Genomic DNA, 13,945 nt, shown 5'->3' on the forward strand with positions numbered 1-13,945 from the left:
ATATATGTTTCTTCTTTGAGGAATTTCCCCTTGGGTGCTCCACCTTAGGTATTTTGGTGCCGCAGTACACCTGGCTGAAAGATTTTACTAGCAGTGGCTTTGACAGCTAGCTCGCACATGCGCAGAAGTGCCACACGCACTAGGCGGCTAATGTGCATGCGCAAGATATGGCACCTCAGTTCCTTCTCTACGGCACCTCAGTTCCTTCTCTGCCGCCGCTGGCATTGGTTAGAACCTGCAGTGTGCTCTGCAGATTTCTCCTCAGAGGGACAGCTAGTCTTTTCCTTTACTTAGTTAACCTTTTCATTATAGTTTTATTATATTTTTACTTTTCTGCAAAAAAGGAGGGAAAAAAGACAAAGAAGACTATGTTTCTCCTACAGACACGGAGACAGGCACGGGCTCCATGCCCCGCACTTCCCCTCAAGGGACTCCTCTCTTCTACACTGAGGAGTTTCTTTTCAGCTCCAGCTCCAGCTCCAGCTCCAGCCTCCTCACATAAGGCTAAAAGAGATTTTTTTTTTCACAGATTTAAAAAAAATATTCGTAATCTTTTTCGTAGCATTCTCCCAAGTGGGGGCTCTGTTTTAAACACTGTTTTTTCCTTGTGGGCTGTCAATCACATTGCCAGACTAGCACTTTCAGTGCATACATTGTCTGGACAATTACAGTGCAGTTTACTGCCATTAGTGAAAATTTGTCAGCCAGGGCCGGAGAGCCAGAGTGTTTTCAGCTCAACCTGATCTCCCTCAAAAGCTCCCTCAGACCAGCATCGGACCCTGGTCTTCTTGCATCCACGCTATTAATATCACCAGAGGTGTTGCCGTATAAGGCAGTTCCCGCTGCCACAACTGCAAACTCTGCCTCTTCCAAACAAAAGAGAGCACATGTAGTAGCAAACAGGGAATCCCCTTCATATTAAAAAAAAGGGTGATCCCTGAATCTTAAGCCAGCGCCGTGCCCTGCTGGGGCTCTGGACAAGTGCTTACTGGGTCAGCGTTCACCCACTGTGCCCTGAAGGTCTAAGGACCTGGCCAATGTGCCTAAACATGCTGATAAGCCCAAGCCTGTCCGGTTGAACAGCACAGGGCTACAACAGCATTGTCGGTCCTTCCGCACAAAGCAGTGCTGTACATAAGGGCAGCGCTTTGGACCCATCAGAGGTTCCTTGCAATACTACAACTTCTACAACTTCACACAATGGCTCCACAACTTCCTTCCATGGCGTGTCTCCTGTTACTAGGCCATATGGCAGCAGTGACGATGGTTGTCCCGCATGCCAGAGTAGACATAAGGCCTATACAACAATGGCTGAGCACAGTATACAGACCTTGGGTAAACATCCTACTCAAGCTAGTCTCACTTCCAAACATGGTCAAAAGCTCCCTCCAATGGTGGTCAGATGCACAAAATGTGTGCGCTGAGGTTCCCTTCCATTGGCAAGCCCCATCGTTCACCATTACCACAGATGCATCACAACAGGGTTGGGGAGCTCACCTGGGTACCCTCACCACACAAGCACGGTGGACCCACACGAAGACCAGAATGCACATCAATGTGCTCGAACTTAGGGCAGTATATTATGCCTGCTGGCATTTTGTGAATTGTATTTCCAACTCCACAGTGCAGATGTTTATGGACAAGCAAGCTGCAATATTCTACATAAACGGGGAAGGCGGGGAGAGGTCCTACCACTTCTGCAAAGAGGCAGTCTGGCTATGAACTTGGTGCATCGCTCACAACATGTTAATTGCTTCACATCTCCCCGGAAAAGACAACATAACCACAGACAGCCTCAACAGGAACTTCCCTGCGAACCACTTATGGGAACTAGACCCCACCATCTTGCATCAGATCTTTACACAGTGGAGCTTCCCACAGATTGACTTGTTTGCCAGCAGTGCCAACAAAAAGTATCCACTCTATTGTTCACGTGCGGGCATCGGAACACAATCCGTAGGGAACACATTCACGATATCCTGGGGGACGACCCTCATATGCTTTTCATCCCGTACCACTTCTCCATCAGGTAGTCACCAAAGTGAGCTTAGACAAAGCTAATGTCATACTGGTAACGCCAGACTGGCTGAGACAAACCTGGTATACGTACCTACTGGAAATGTCAGCTGACTGCCTATAGCATTTCCCACAGCTTCCAAATCTCCTCATCCAATGTCACAATTGCCTTCAGCATCCTCACCTCCACACCCTGAACCTTCAGGGCTGGCTCCTCAATGGCTCACTTCACTAGAAGCAGAACGTACAGACAAAGTCCAACATATCCTCCTTAGCCGTCGGAGAACATCCCCTCACAAAACTTACCTGTACAAGTGGCATCGATTCTCCACATGGTCTCACCTCCACAATCTCAACCCATCTTCGACTCCATTATTTGCGGTCCTGCAATACATAACCAAACACAAAAACTCAGGGCTTTCACTAAGTTCCCTGAAGGTTCACTTTTCTGCCATAACCACTTTACACCAGCCAAGTCGCTATTTATACATCCCATGACCAAAAAGTTCCTCAAGGGGTTGTAGAACATTTATCACCGATCAAACCTCCGTCTCCAGTTTGGGACCTCAATTTGGTTCTGAGGGCCTTAACCCATAAACGGTTTGAGCCTATGGCAACCTGCTCTGGGCTCCACCTTTCCATGAAGGTGGCCTTACTAGTGGCAATAACATCTTCGAGGAGACTCAGTGAAATTGCAGCTCTTGTGGCAGACCTTCCTTTCACCCCCTTCCACAAGGACAAGGTAGTCCTCTGGCCTCACCCTAAGTTCCTGCCAAAGGTGCCCTCTTCTTTCCACTGAAATGAACCTATTAACTTACCAATCTTTTTTCCCAAATCCCACACCAACCAGACAGAGGCCACACTCCACACACTTGATTTATGGAGGCCATTGAGTTGTACCTGGAAAGAACCAAGCAAATTCGGAAAACCTACAGGTTATTTGTATCAACCACTGAACGATTCCAGGGACTCCCCATCTCCTCCCAGAGGATCTCAAAATGGATAGTGGAATGCATAAGAATAGCATATTCAATCTTCAGTAAAGAACCACCTGCACAACTTCGTGCACATTCGACCAGCGCCATGGAAGCATCAGCAGCCTACGTACAGGGCATCTCCCCGTCCAATATATGCAAATTGGCCACCTGGTCCTCTACTCAGACATTCGCTGCTCACTATGCTCTGGCCTCCTACGCATCCAGAGAAACTGTGTTCGGACAGACAATCCTTACCATGGTCCAAAAGGACACTACACCGTCCGAAGCTCCCACCTCCAGTGGATAAACTGCTTGTAGTTACCTAAGGTGGAGCATATACAGGGACACTCCTTGTTGAAGAAGAGAGGGTTACTCACCCTCTGCAGTAACTGACATTCTTCAAGATGGGTGTCCCTGTGGGTGCTTCATCACCCACCCTTCCTCCCCTCTGCTTCGGTATTATTTCCATACTTTTCTGGGGCAGAGAAGGAACTGAGGTGACCGTGTCTCGCTCATGCGCATTAGCCGCCTAGTGTGTGTAGCGCTTCTTCACGTGTGCAAGCTAGCTGTCAAAGCCACTGCTAGTAAAACACCTAAGGTGGAGTACCCACTGGGACACCCATCTCGAAGAACGTCAGTTACTGCAGAGGGTGAGTAACCCTCTCATATATATTTGAAATTAGGAGTTAGTTAACAGTTTAGGAAATAGTATTTTAACAGTTATTTAGCTTCCCTTTTAGCATTGCTGAGAGAACTCTCCAAAATAACCTCTGTAGGGTGATTTTTGTTGGAATGGCTATCATGCAACAATTTAGCCACAATCCTGATTATTTAATGGACTGACATGTTTGAGACAATTTGGAGAAATATCTTAATACTACCATTCTTATTTTGAAGCAATAAACCTGAGTTTCTTGACATTGAAGACATCTTCTTCTCTAAAAACCTCATTAAACTTAGTGATCACTGAGTTGAACCAGAATCTTCATTTCAAGATTTCAGTACTGACAGTGCTGCCATGTAGTGCTTATTAACTCTGACTCAAAATGAAGAGTCAAACTACAATTTTGATTGTAGCATTTGGGATTGCTTTAATCCCTTATTTTTGTGCATGTTCTATTTAACTTTTGGTTTTCAGTGATCTGTAGAGTCACCACACACCAAGTAGTGTTGCTTGCAGAGCTTCCAGCAGTTTAAAACTGCTTGTAACTCCCTAATTGCAACTACATTATCATAGAATTTTATTACTAATCTGATATAATATTACCAGCAATTTCTTTTTTGTGCTTTGAGCTTTTACTAAGCATAAATCTTTGTGGTTTTTTTCATCTGGCTGTGAAATCAAACTCTAATTACTAATCATGTTTGGTTTGCATTAAAGTGCAGGACAGCATATCCTTTATTATTTTAAGGTGTACCATAGTTGTGGATCTTGTTTTTGGAAGAAGGGGGCTCTAAAACATTTTTTGGAGTCAGAAGATGAAGCATTTTGGACTTGTCTAATCATTTGCAAACTATTGAGCTTGGTTCAATGAAGACTGTATAATCTTGATATTTTATATTGAAGAATGTAAGCAATGTGTTCCTATACTAAACAGATCCTAACAGTCTTAGAATTTTCTTTTTAAATATATGGCAGAATTAGTATGACATGCAGTGGCAAATTGTATCCATCTCATTTTTCTTCACTGCCTATTTCTGTAACAAATATCGGAGAAATACAAAGTGACTATGCAGCATTCTTCAGCTTCTTGATATGTGACATTATGTGAATTGAATTTACCTTGAGAGAGCTATTTTAATGTTCATCCCTGGTGTTATTCCTGATATAAAGTATAAACTGAGAAGCAAAGTGATGTGCAGTAAGCAAATGTGCCCTGCATTTCTGAGTCAGCCATGCTGTTGTTTGTCCTTCTCATATGGAAGATATGCTGATACCTGTATTCTTTCTCCTCGTAATCTCCCACCACTGTTCAATATAGGTCTGATGAAAGTGATTCCTCTCTGTCGGAGGTACACAGGTACTCTCTCTTTCTCTTTTTTTCCCCATCCTTCTGGCCTCTTGTTGATGTTCTTAATGCCTTTACTCCAGTTATAAGGTAGTCCCATTTTTGCTGCATGCTCTTTTTTTGATATCTTCCACAATACATTTGTTTCATTTTATTCTTTTTTTCCCCCAAGAAATTAAAACATTTGTTTTATTGTGTCCAGCATGTCCTTTTTGTTTTTGAGAGAAAATAAGCATAGTTTTTTTTCTGTAGGATTTACTAGCTTTTTTTAAGTCAAGCATGTCTTTTTTTTAAAAATAGCCAAAAGATACATTCCAATGTATGGTAATCAGTGGTATCTGCTGTCTTACTTCCAATACTCAAAATTCACTGAGATGAAAGAATGTTATAGCTCAACATACTTCCATCTTTATTTCTTCTCAGAACCCTGTTCCATGTTTCTGAAGCACACACCTGTAACTTGTAATGTGGCTACACTGTGGAAAAAACAACAGAACATACACAGAGAAAAGCAATGAAAAGGCTAATAATTGTATAGTGTTGGTAGTAATAATATTTACAGCATTATTCATCTATAGATTTCAAAGCACTATTGTAAAGAGAGATAAATGGCCTTGAGGTACAAAGATGTTGGATGAATTGTGCAAGGTTACAAGTCAGAGGCAAACCTATGAGTAAATTGTGGGGTCTCCTGGCTCTGACAGTAATATCATCTGCTGAATCGTGCTATCTCTAAAACATTACATCTGTTTAGTTTAGAATGCAGAGGAGTTACAGGTGTATGATATTGAAAACCACAGAGAAGTAGTTGGTCCCATCTGTTCTCTTTGCTATAAGAGCAAACAAATACCTATCTTCAAAAAGGAAAACAAATAGAACTTGGAGAATTATAGATCAATCACTGTTACTTTTCTACCTGGAAAGATACTGGAACAAATTATTAAGTTATCCATTTGTAATCACATGGAGGTTAATAGGTATATGAGAAATAGCCAATATGGATTAGTCAAGAACAAATAATGCCAAGCCAGCCTGCTTTATTTCTTTGATAGGGTTACTGTCTTAGTGGATGGGAGGGAAGCAGTAAATGTCAGGTGAGCCCTGATATGGAGTACTGTGTCCAGTTCTGCACACCATGCGTTAGGGAAGTTGGAGAGAGCTCAGAGGATAACAACAACAAACATGATAAAAGGTTTAGAAAACCTCTGAGGAAAGCTTAAAAAAAACAACTAGGCATGTTTAATCTTGAAAGAAGATTAAGGGAGGACTTGGTAAGTCTTCAAAATATGTTCAGGCAGTCCCCGGGTTACGTACAAGATAGGGACTGTAGGTTTGTTCTTAAGTTGAATCTGTATGTAAGTCGTAACTGGCGTCCAGATTCAGCCGCTGCTGAAACTGACCGCCAGTTCTGACTTACATACAGATTCAACTTAAGAACCCCAGGCGTCCCCAAGTCAGCTGCTGCTGAAACTGATCAGCGCTGATTCCAGGAAGCTTGGGGCAGAGCAACTCTGCCTCGGGCTTCCTGTAGTCAGCGCTGGTCAGTTTCAGCAGCGGCTGACTTGGGGACGCCTGGGGCAGAGCAGCTGGGGTGCTGCTGGGTTGCTCCAGTAGCACCGCTCCTCGGCGCTACTGGACCAACCCAGCAGCACCCCAACTGCTCTGCCCCAGGCGTCCTGATTCAGCCACTGCTGAAACTGACCAGCAGCGGCTGAATCAGGACCTGGGGCAGAGCAGCTGGGGTGCTGCTGGGTTGGTCCAGTAGTGCCCAGAGCGGGCGCTGCAGGACCAATTGGCAGCGCCCCAGCTGCTCTGCCCCAGGGTCCAAAACAAAAGCCTGGTCTGGTAGGGGGGGGGGGGGACACACTAGCCGCGCCCCTCCCAGCAGACCAGGGACACGGGGAGCAGAGCCGCAGCGGCAGCGGGGTGCCGCGCCTCTGAGGCTTTGCTCTGGCAAAGTCTCAGAGGCGCGGGACCCCCCCGCGGCTGCGGCTTCAGTCCCGGTGCCTGTGGCCTGTGGGACAGTCCCCAGCAGACCACAGGCACCGGGACTCAAGCGGCAGCAGCGGCGGGTTCCCGCGCTTCTGAGGCTTTGCTCTGGCAAAGCCTCAGAAGCGCGGGAACCCGCCCGGTGCCCCTGGTCTGCTGGAGACGGTCTCCAGCAGACCAGGGACACCCGAGCAGCTTACAAACGGGGCTTTCTCCCCCGGAGCTCGCAGGTAACAATCCGCTACCTCGACCTCCAGGGCAAGAAAGCCCCGTTCGTAAGTGCGGATCCGACATAAGTCGGATCCGCGTAAGTCGGGGACTGCCTGTACAGGACTGTTTAAAGATGCCATTATAAAGAAGACATTCATGAATTGTTCTACCTTTAGGGGACATGGAGAACAAGTAGTAATGGACTTACTTTGCAGTAATGGCGATTTGGGTTAGAGTTGAGGAAAAACTTCGACTATAAAAGTTGTTAAGGTCTTGAACAGGCTTCCGATGGATGGTAGGGAATCCTCTTCATTGGAAGTTTTTAAAAACAGGTTGGACAGACTTATCAGGGATGGTTTTGATGACTCCTCAAGGTTTTTACCAGCCCTACTTTTCTCTGATATTATAATGTATGACCTAGAGAACATTCTGTAAAATTATAATTCTGCACATTTAATACAGATAAAAGGAAATATCTTTTACAGAATGTGTCATGGGATAACTTGAGGCACATATATTAGTAAGATTAGACATAGTAAGTTCATACAACAAAGAATAGCCTCTGTAGTGACATGACAGAGTAACATTACAAAGGCTGCAATATATAAACTTCCCACCAGGTGGGGGTGGTAAGTTTCTCTGCATTGTAGATTGTTGCTTAATGAACAGCACTGTTGAATTTTATGCCTTCCTCTAAAGCACCTAGCAGTGGACATTGGAATATGTGGAATGATGGGTGTGTTGCAATGTGGCAGTTCATATTCAGCTGAGGTTTGAGCAGTTAATCATGATCATTTAATGATAGAGTACCTGGGGTTAGATTCTCAGGCTGGAGTACAAACCTTTTGTGTCATTCAGACAATCTAGATATACATACCAAGTAGAGAATATCCTGGTGTAGTGGGGCTTGGTGAGGTGTCTGTGCCACAGCTCAGTTTCTCTTTTGCAGCATGGTAAAATTCTGTAATGCCAGTTCTCCAATCCTACAAGGACCTTACCTCTGTGCACATATTCAAGCACCCTAAGCACAGCTTTAAGTAATTCTTTGGTGACCCTGAGAATCAAAGAACTGTGACTGGTTCTCCTATACCCCCATCACACAATCTGGTGTGCTGGAGTATCATATCTATTGAATTCTATGTGGTTTCATTTAAAAAACAGCACAACATGAAGGCTTTATAAAGCTGAATAAAAAAAATAAATGCAGAATTTATAGAAGACAAATTCAGTTGTCCTATGCCAAAATATGTTAAAGTTAATGTATTTCCCTACATACGTGCAACTTTTTTATTTGTAAGACTATAGGAAATAACGCGGGAAAAATAAACATTGACCTCCACAGATGTGTGGAAATAAGTGATTTACATTGCTATAGCTAACTCATATTTCATTTTTTCTTTAGGGGCATAATCAACCCATTCCCTGCTTCAAAATGCATCAGATCCGCAGCACTTCAGTGTATTCATATAGCTGAGGGGCATACCAAGGCTGTGCTTTGTGTTGATTCTACTGATGATCTTCTGTTCACTGGATCTAAAGGTTGGGAAGGCTTCATGTATTTGTTGGCTACTAAAACTGCTTTGAAAAATAAATATATTTCGAAATTTCTTATTAGTGGCCAGTGTTAGAAATGCAAGGTTTGGTTGTGGAAAACTGTGGGAGAGATATTTTGAGATTATAATAAGCTTGATTTGATTAACTAATATATGTTCCTCATTTATATTCCATCTGAGAGTTCATTTTAAGTGGAAAATTAACCTCCAAAATAGCATCTTAAAAAACAAAAACTGCTCATCAGTGTAGGAGGTGAATACATGCTGCTCACAGTGCCATGTCATAGCTTGTGCCTGCAATCTCAAAGTTAATTCTGATGTATGTCTCTTGATATAAGAGTGACTATTTAAGGTAAGCTCCCTTTTCACTGCAATTACAGACTTGCAAGTGGAAAAGGGGAGAGATTCTGAACAGAAAATACTGAGGGAAGTGAATAGTTTTCTTAGAAATGCAAAAAAGAAGTGACAAAAAAGCTGGAGAGGATAAGCACAATGTGAAATTATGAGTTTGAAGATTACTTGAGTCACAGCATTAAGTGAGTTACTGTACATTAAAGCATGATGACAGAAATTAACATTAAGAAGTTTGAGGGAAAATATACTCAAGGCAATACTATGTCTCTAAATGAATTAACACTTGAGCTAAGAAGCATGGGTAACATTTTTGACAATATGTAAGGCACCATTTTCAAAAGTGATTTAGGTATAGAGCATCCTAAATCTCATTGTATGGTCAAGATTGAGAATGAAGTTAAGATTACATTAAATACGTTATTTTAAGTGATGAACACATAGTGATATTACCTAGGTTTATATATATTGTCCCACTGATTTTTTTTTTTCAATTAGGACAAAAGTTTCTTAGCAAATAAACTTCATTAGAGGAGTAGATTAATAGTTTTACTTTGCAATTACTTTACACTTACTGTACATTGTAAGCTTTATCCAAGAATCTTAAGAGCCTTATTAACAATCATTGTCAATACAACTATAAGGAAGGTAAATAACATGTCCATACTTTATAACTAGAGAAACTAAGATGTGGAGAAGCTGTGACTTTCCCCAGGTCTGGGACCTCCTGCCATGAGTTTTCAAAGATAATGGCTAATGGTGCAATCACATAAACCAGCTCTCAGCACTTTCAGATGCATTAGATCCAGCTCAAGTTTGTCACCTGCCATATTTGCTGTTCTTTCTGCACATTGGGATGGTTTGTTCCTGCATCCTCAATAAGGCTTCTTTAAAATACAGCCAGCTGTCCTGGACTCACACTTTTTCCATTCACTCAGCTGTATCTCATATAGCTGCACAGTATAGCTATGAGTACAGCTTAGTGATGGAAAAGCTCTCCTCTTCATTAAATAATAAATACCAATATTTCCGAGCTTCCTGTTTACATTTCTAGAAAACACAAGCATGGGTTAGCATGGGTTTCCCCGTAGTATCTGAGTAATCTGGTACAGCCTACTCTGATTATTTCTGATGGTGGCACATAGTATCACTGACTCTTCTTACCAATATTGAGTTGTATTTATGATGGCTGAAAAGCTAGTTGAAGTCAAACGCTGTCAGCATTTTCTAATGTTATTGTTTGCTATTTTCCTGTTTCTGTTTGTGGAAATTTATATCCTTGTTCATGTTTTTGTTAACTGCATAAATATGGCCATTTTTACAGGGGATGCAGGTCACTAATTTTCTCACATACTTTAGTGATGTCAGGCTGTCTGCTGCCTTTTATTGTATTTATGGATATTTTCACTATGATAATATGATTACACATTTTTGCTCATTTTAATTGCAATGTGATTTCAGCTTTAGTAGTTATTTGGCAAAAGGTATTTAAATTGAGGTTTTTACATTTAGATTTGTGATCATCAGTTTTCAAATCATCCTAAAATTTTGGAACTAAGCACATTGACAGGTGGGGTAAATATTTGGTTTTCTTGCCACTCATTAGTTGCGCGCATATATATATATATATATATATATATATATATATATATATATATATATATATATGTGTGTGTGTGTGTGTGTGTGTGTGTGTGTGTGTGTGTGTATATGTATGTGTGTGTGTATATGTATATATGTGTGTGTGTGTGTGTGTGTGTGTGTGTGTGTGTGTGTATATGTATATATATGTGTGTGTGTGTGTGTGTGTATATATATGTGTGTGTGTGTGTGTGTGTATATGTGTGTGTGTGTGTGTGTGTATATGTGTGTGTGTGTGTGTGTGTGTGTGTGTATATATATGTGTGTGTGTGTGTGTGTGTATGTGTGTGTATATATATGTGTGTGTGTGTGTGTGTGTATATGTATATATGAAAAAAGCATTTGTTTAAGAAAAATAAATATTGGGGGGAAAACCTGATAAAGTGGCAAACTGGCATAGCCTTTTATTTACTTGAAACCCCCTAGAAATTGCTGCTAATATAGAAGGCAGTGGGCGTATAGAGTATATTATGTCAGTGTTCTAAGGGTTGCATTGGCTTGAGAGCAGTTGAAGGTATAAGTTTTGGCCTTTAAAGCTGGGGGTTTCAAATAGCTAAAGAGAGTCCTGTTCTAGCCACACTTCTTTTGCTAGTGGAATTACACCATTAGGGATTTTTTAAATTTGTAGTTATACTGCTACAACTGCCAGTGTAGATGCAGCTTTATTGGCAAAAAGGTGATTATACTGTGGGTGTATTTATTCCTCTTCCAAACAGGAATAAGTTATACTGTTATAGCAGCAGGCTGTACCATCTTAACCATGCCAGAGTACATAAAGCAGTGTATCCTTTGTGTGTAGATAAGGCCATAAGTACTCAAATCTCATTGAAAGTGAAACGGGGCATTTTACTCACTTGGATTGGGATTTTCAGAGGTACCTGAAGCACTGAATAGTTTGGGACCTGACTTCTGGAGAAAATGTCTTTCTTCTCACATGTTATCTTGTCAGTCAAGATCATCTGTGGTGCTGTGCCCCTTCTGCAGTGTGTTCTTGGTGAGGAGTTCCTATGATCTTCCATAGCTTAAATTTGGTAATAACCATCAAGAGATCTGCAACTTCCACCTGTCTTCCCCTATTATATTTGGGGAAGGACTGACAAGGGACTGATTGTAGGGCTATTATACTCTGGAGCGTGCAATGTTCTTGGGAGCTGGTATGTGAAGAAGGAACATATTTTATTGTAACTGGGTGTAGTTTCACCCAGAAAGTGATGTGTACATGTTACGGTTGAGATGCATTGAATGTAGTTATTTATGATGGACTTAAAATGCTGAAAGGAGATGATATGTCAGCATAAACATACATTTTTCTCCATATAAAAAGTTATCTGTTTTCACTTCTTCGTGTCTTTTTTTAGATCGCACTTGTAAAGTATGGAATCTAGTAACTGGACAAGAGATTATGTCTCTAGGAAGTCATCCTAACAATGTTGTATCTGTAAAATATTGCAACTATACTAGCCTGGTCTTCACAGTTTCAACATCTTATATTAAGGTGTGGGACATCCGAGATTCTGCCAAGTGTATTCGGACATTGACGTAAGTGATTTAAACCTCAAATGCAAAGAGCTGAGTGATTCTTAATTTTAAATAAAAGTGCATTAGTATTAATAAGTGATGTTTGAAAGGTCATATTTTAAGTACAGACTATTATGAGACAAAGAAATCAATATAAGGCAGTGGTGGGCAACCTGTGGCCAGCCCGTTGAAATTCTGCGTATGGCTTGTGAGACATTTTGATTGCTGTTGCTCACGTGCAGGGTTGCCAGATTTCACTGGTTTCCATTCATGTTGCTTTTTTCCCTACAGATATTGCTAAAGTGACACATACAAAATTAACTGTGGGAGCTGTTTGCTCCCTCTTCTCTAAATCAAAGCAGAAGTTTATCAGATAGTCAACTAGTGATGCAACTAGTCTCTTCCCACCCTTTCCTGCCTCTATCAGAGAGAGGCAGCAAAGAGAGGGAGAAGAAGTCAGTGCTGGGGGGGGGGGGAAGAGGAGAGGAAGAGGCACAGTGGGAAAACGGCACAAGCGGGGACTGAAGCAGTCTCTGCTTACACCAGTTCTGCTGTGATTCTGCTTTTGAAATGTACAGGAGCCCTGCTGGGACTCTTGTACAGTTCAAAGGCTCAGGTGCCACAGGGAGCATGGGGCCAGTCCCCTGCTGGCCCCGTGCTCCCTACGGGGCTTCCGTTTTTGAACTATAGTAAGGCTCTTGCTACAGTTCAAAGGTGGAGGTGCCCTTATCCCTAATGCAAGTGCAGTTAGCACTTCCCTATCCCAGGAGACTGTCTTGGTTACAAGTCATGCAGCCCACTGAGGTAGAGGGCCACTCATGCGGCTCACTCGCTAGCCTAGGTTGCTATCACTGGTATAAGGGCTCAGACTCCCTAAACAGACTCTTGTTGTCTTTACACCTGGACTTTTAGACCTACAGTTTCTAGAGAAAAGGAAAGTATTGTGAAGTTTTTCTTTTTCTACATTCCATTGCTTTTGACTTCAGGTTTTTTCAGCTCTGAGATGTATTATGGTCTTGATTAAGTGAGCTGAGTCTTTACACGCTAGTTCTATTGACATTTAAATATATGGGAGAGGTTTTTTATGGAGCTCCTTAGAACCCCTCACCAAACCTAAAACCATCTCTACCTTATTTGCAAATATAAGAATTCAAGGTGAGAATTCAGTACTCAGACTAGTTTCAAAACACTATCATTCAAAAGCCAGAGCTAATATTTGAAGGGAACTTATTTTCTGAGTAAATCTAAAAATACTAGGATCTTAATTGAGATTGCATCTTAGTGCTGACTAGTGAGGATATGGAACTAAAGGTGGGATATGTATTGCATAAAGTAGGAAGGGGATTGTTTGAGTTCAGGGGAGAGAGCAAGGGTATGGGAGTAGAAAATAGAATGGGCTGGGTTGCTTGTGGGCAGAGCAGAGGCAGCAGCTACCAAGAACTGCAGCTGCCACCAAGTTGATAAGAGCTCTCCAGGCATTGGTCTTACAGTATCACAACAGGGTTACAGTAATGAGGACAAAACCTCTTTTGTTGCTCTTATCTAAACGTAGGGTTATATGCAGGGCTCAACAAACCGCTGAATCTACTCTCCCATGGCAAGTAGATTTCAGCCAGTCACTCCGTGTGCCCCATTCACTGGTGCTTCGCGCATGCGCAGTGCCGGTCTGACGAGTAGCTCT

The 13,945-nt window shown here is 42.1% G+C and overlaps 1 protein-coding gene across 14 annotated transcripts in view; it reads left to right on the forward strand.

The window, feature by feature from the left end:
• KIF21A (kinesin family member 21A) overlaps nucleotides 1-13,945 on the forward strand; it is a 150,471-nt gene that overhangs the window by 118,337 nt on the left and 18,189 nt on the right. For 8 of the 14 annotated variants that reach the window (XM_075927474.2, XM_075927504.2, XM_089778662.1 and 5 more), the window contains 2 exons: nucleotides 8,604-8,740; nucleotides 12,105-12,285. In XM_075927474.2, the coding sequence (XP_075783589.1) occupies nucleotides 8,604-8,740; nucleotides 12,105-12,285 (318 nt within the window). Of the gene's footprint in view, nucleotides 1-4,975; nucleotides 5,015-8,603; nucleotides 8,741-12,104; nucleotides 12,286-13,945 lie in introns of all 14 variants that reach the window. The other 6 variants (XM_075927460.2, XM_075927496.2, XM_075927465.2 and 3 more) reach the window with 1 other exon arrangement.

Source organism: Pelodiscus sinensis, chromosome 1 (assembly GCF_052426305.1).
Source record: "Pelodiscus sinensis isolate ZL-2025 chromosome 1, ASM5242630v1, whole genome shotgun sequence".
Classification (NCBI taxonomy): domain Eukaryota; kingdom Metazoa; phylum Chordata; order Testudines; family Trionychidae; genus Pelodiscus; species Pelodiscus sinensis.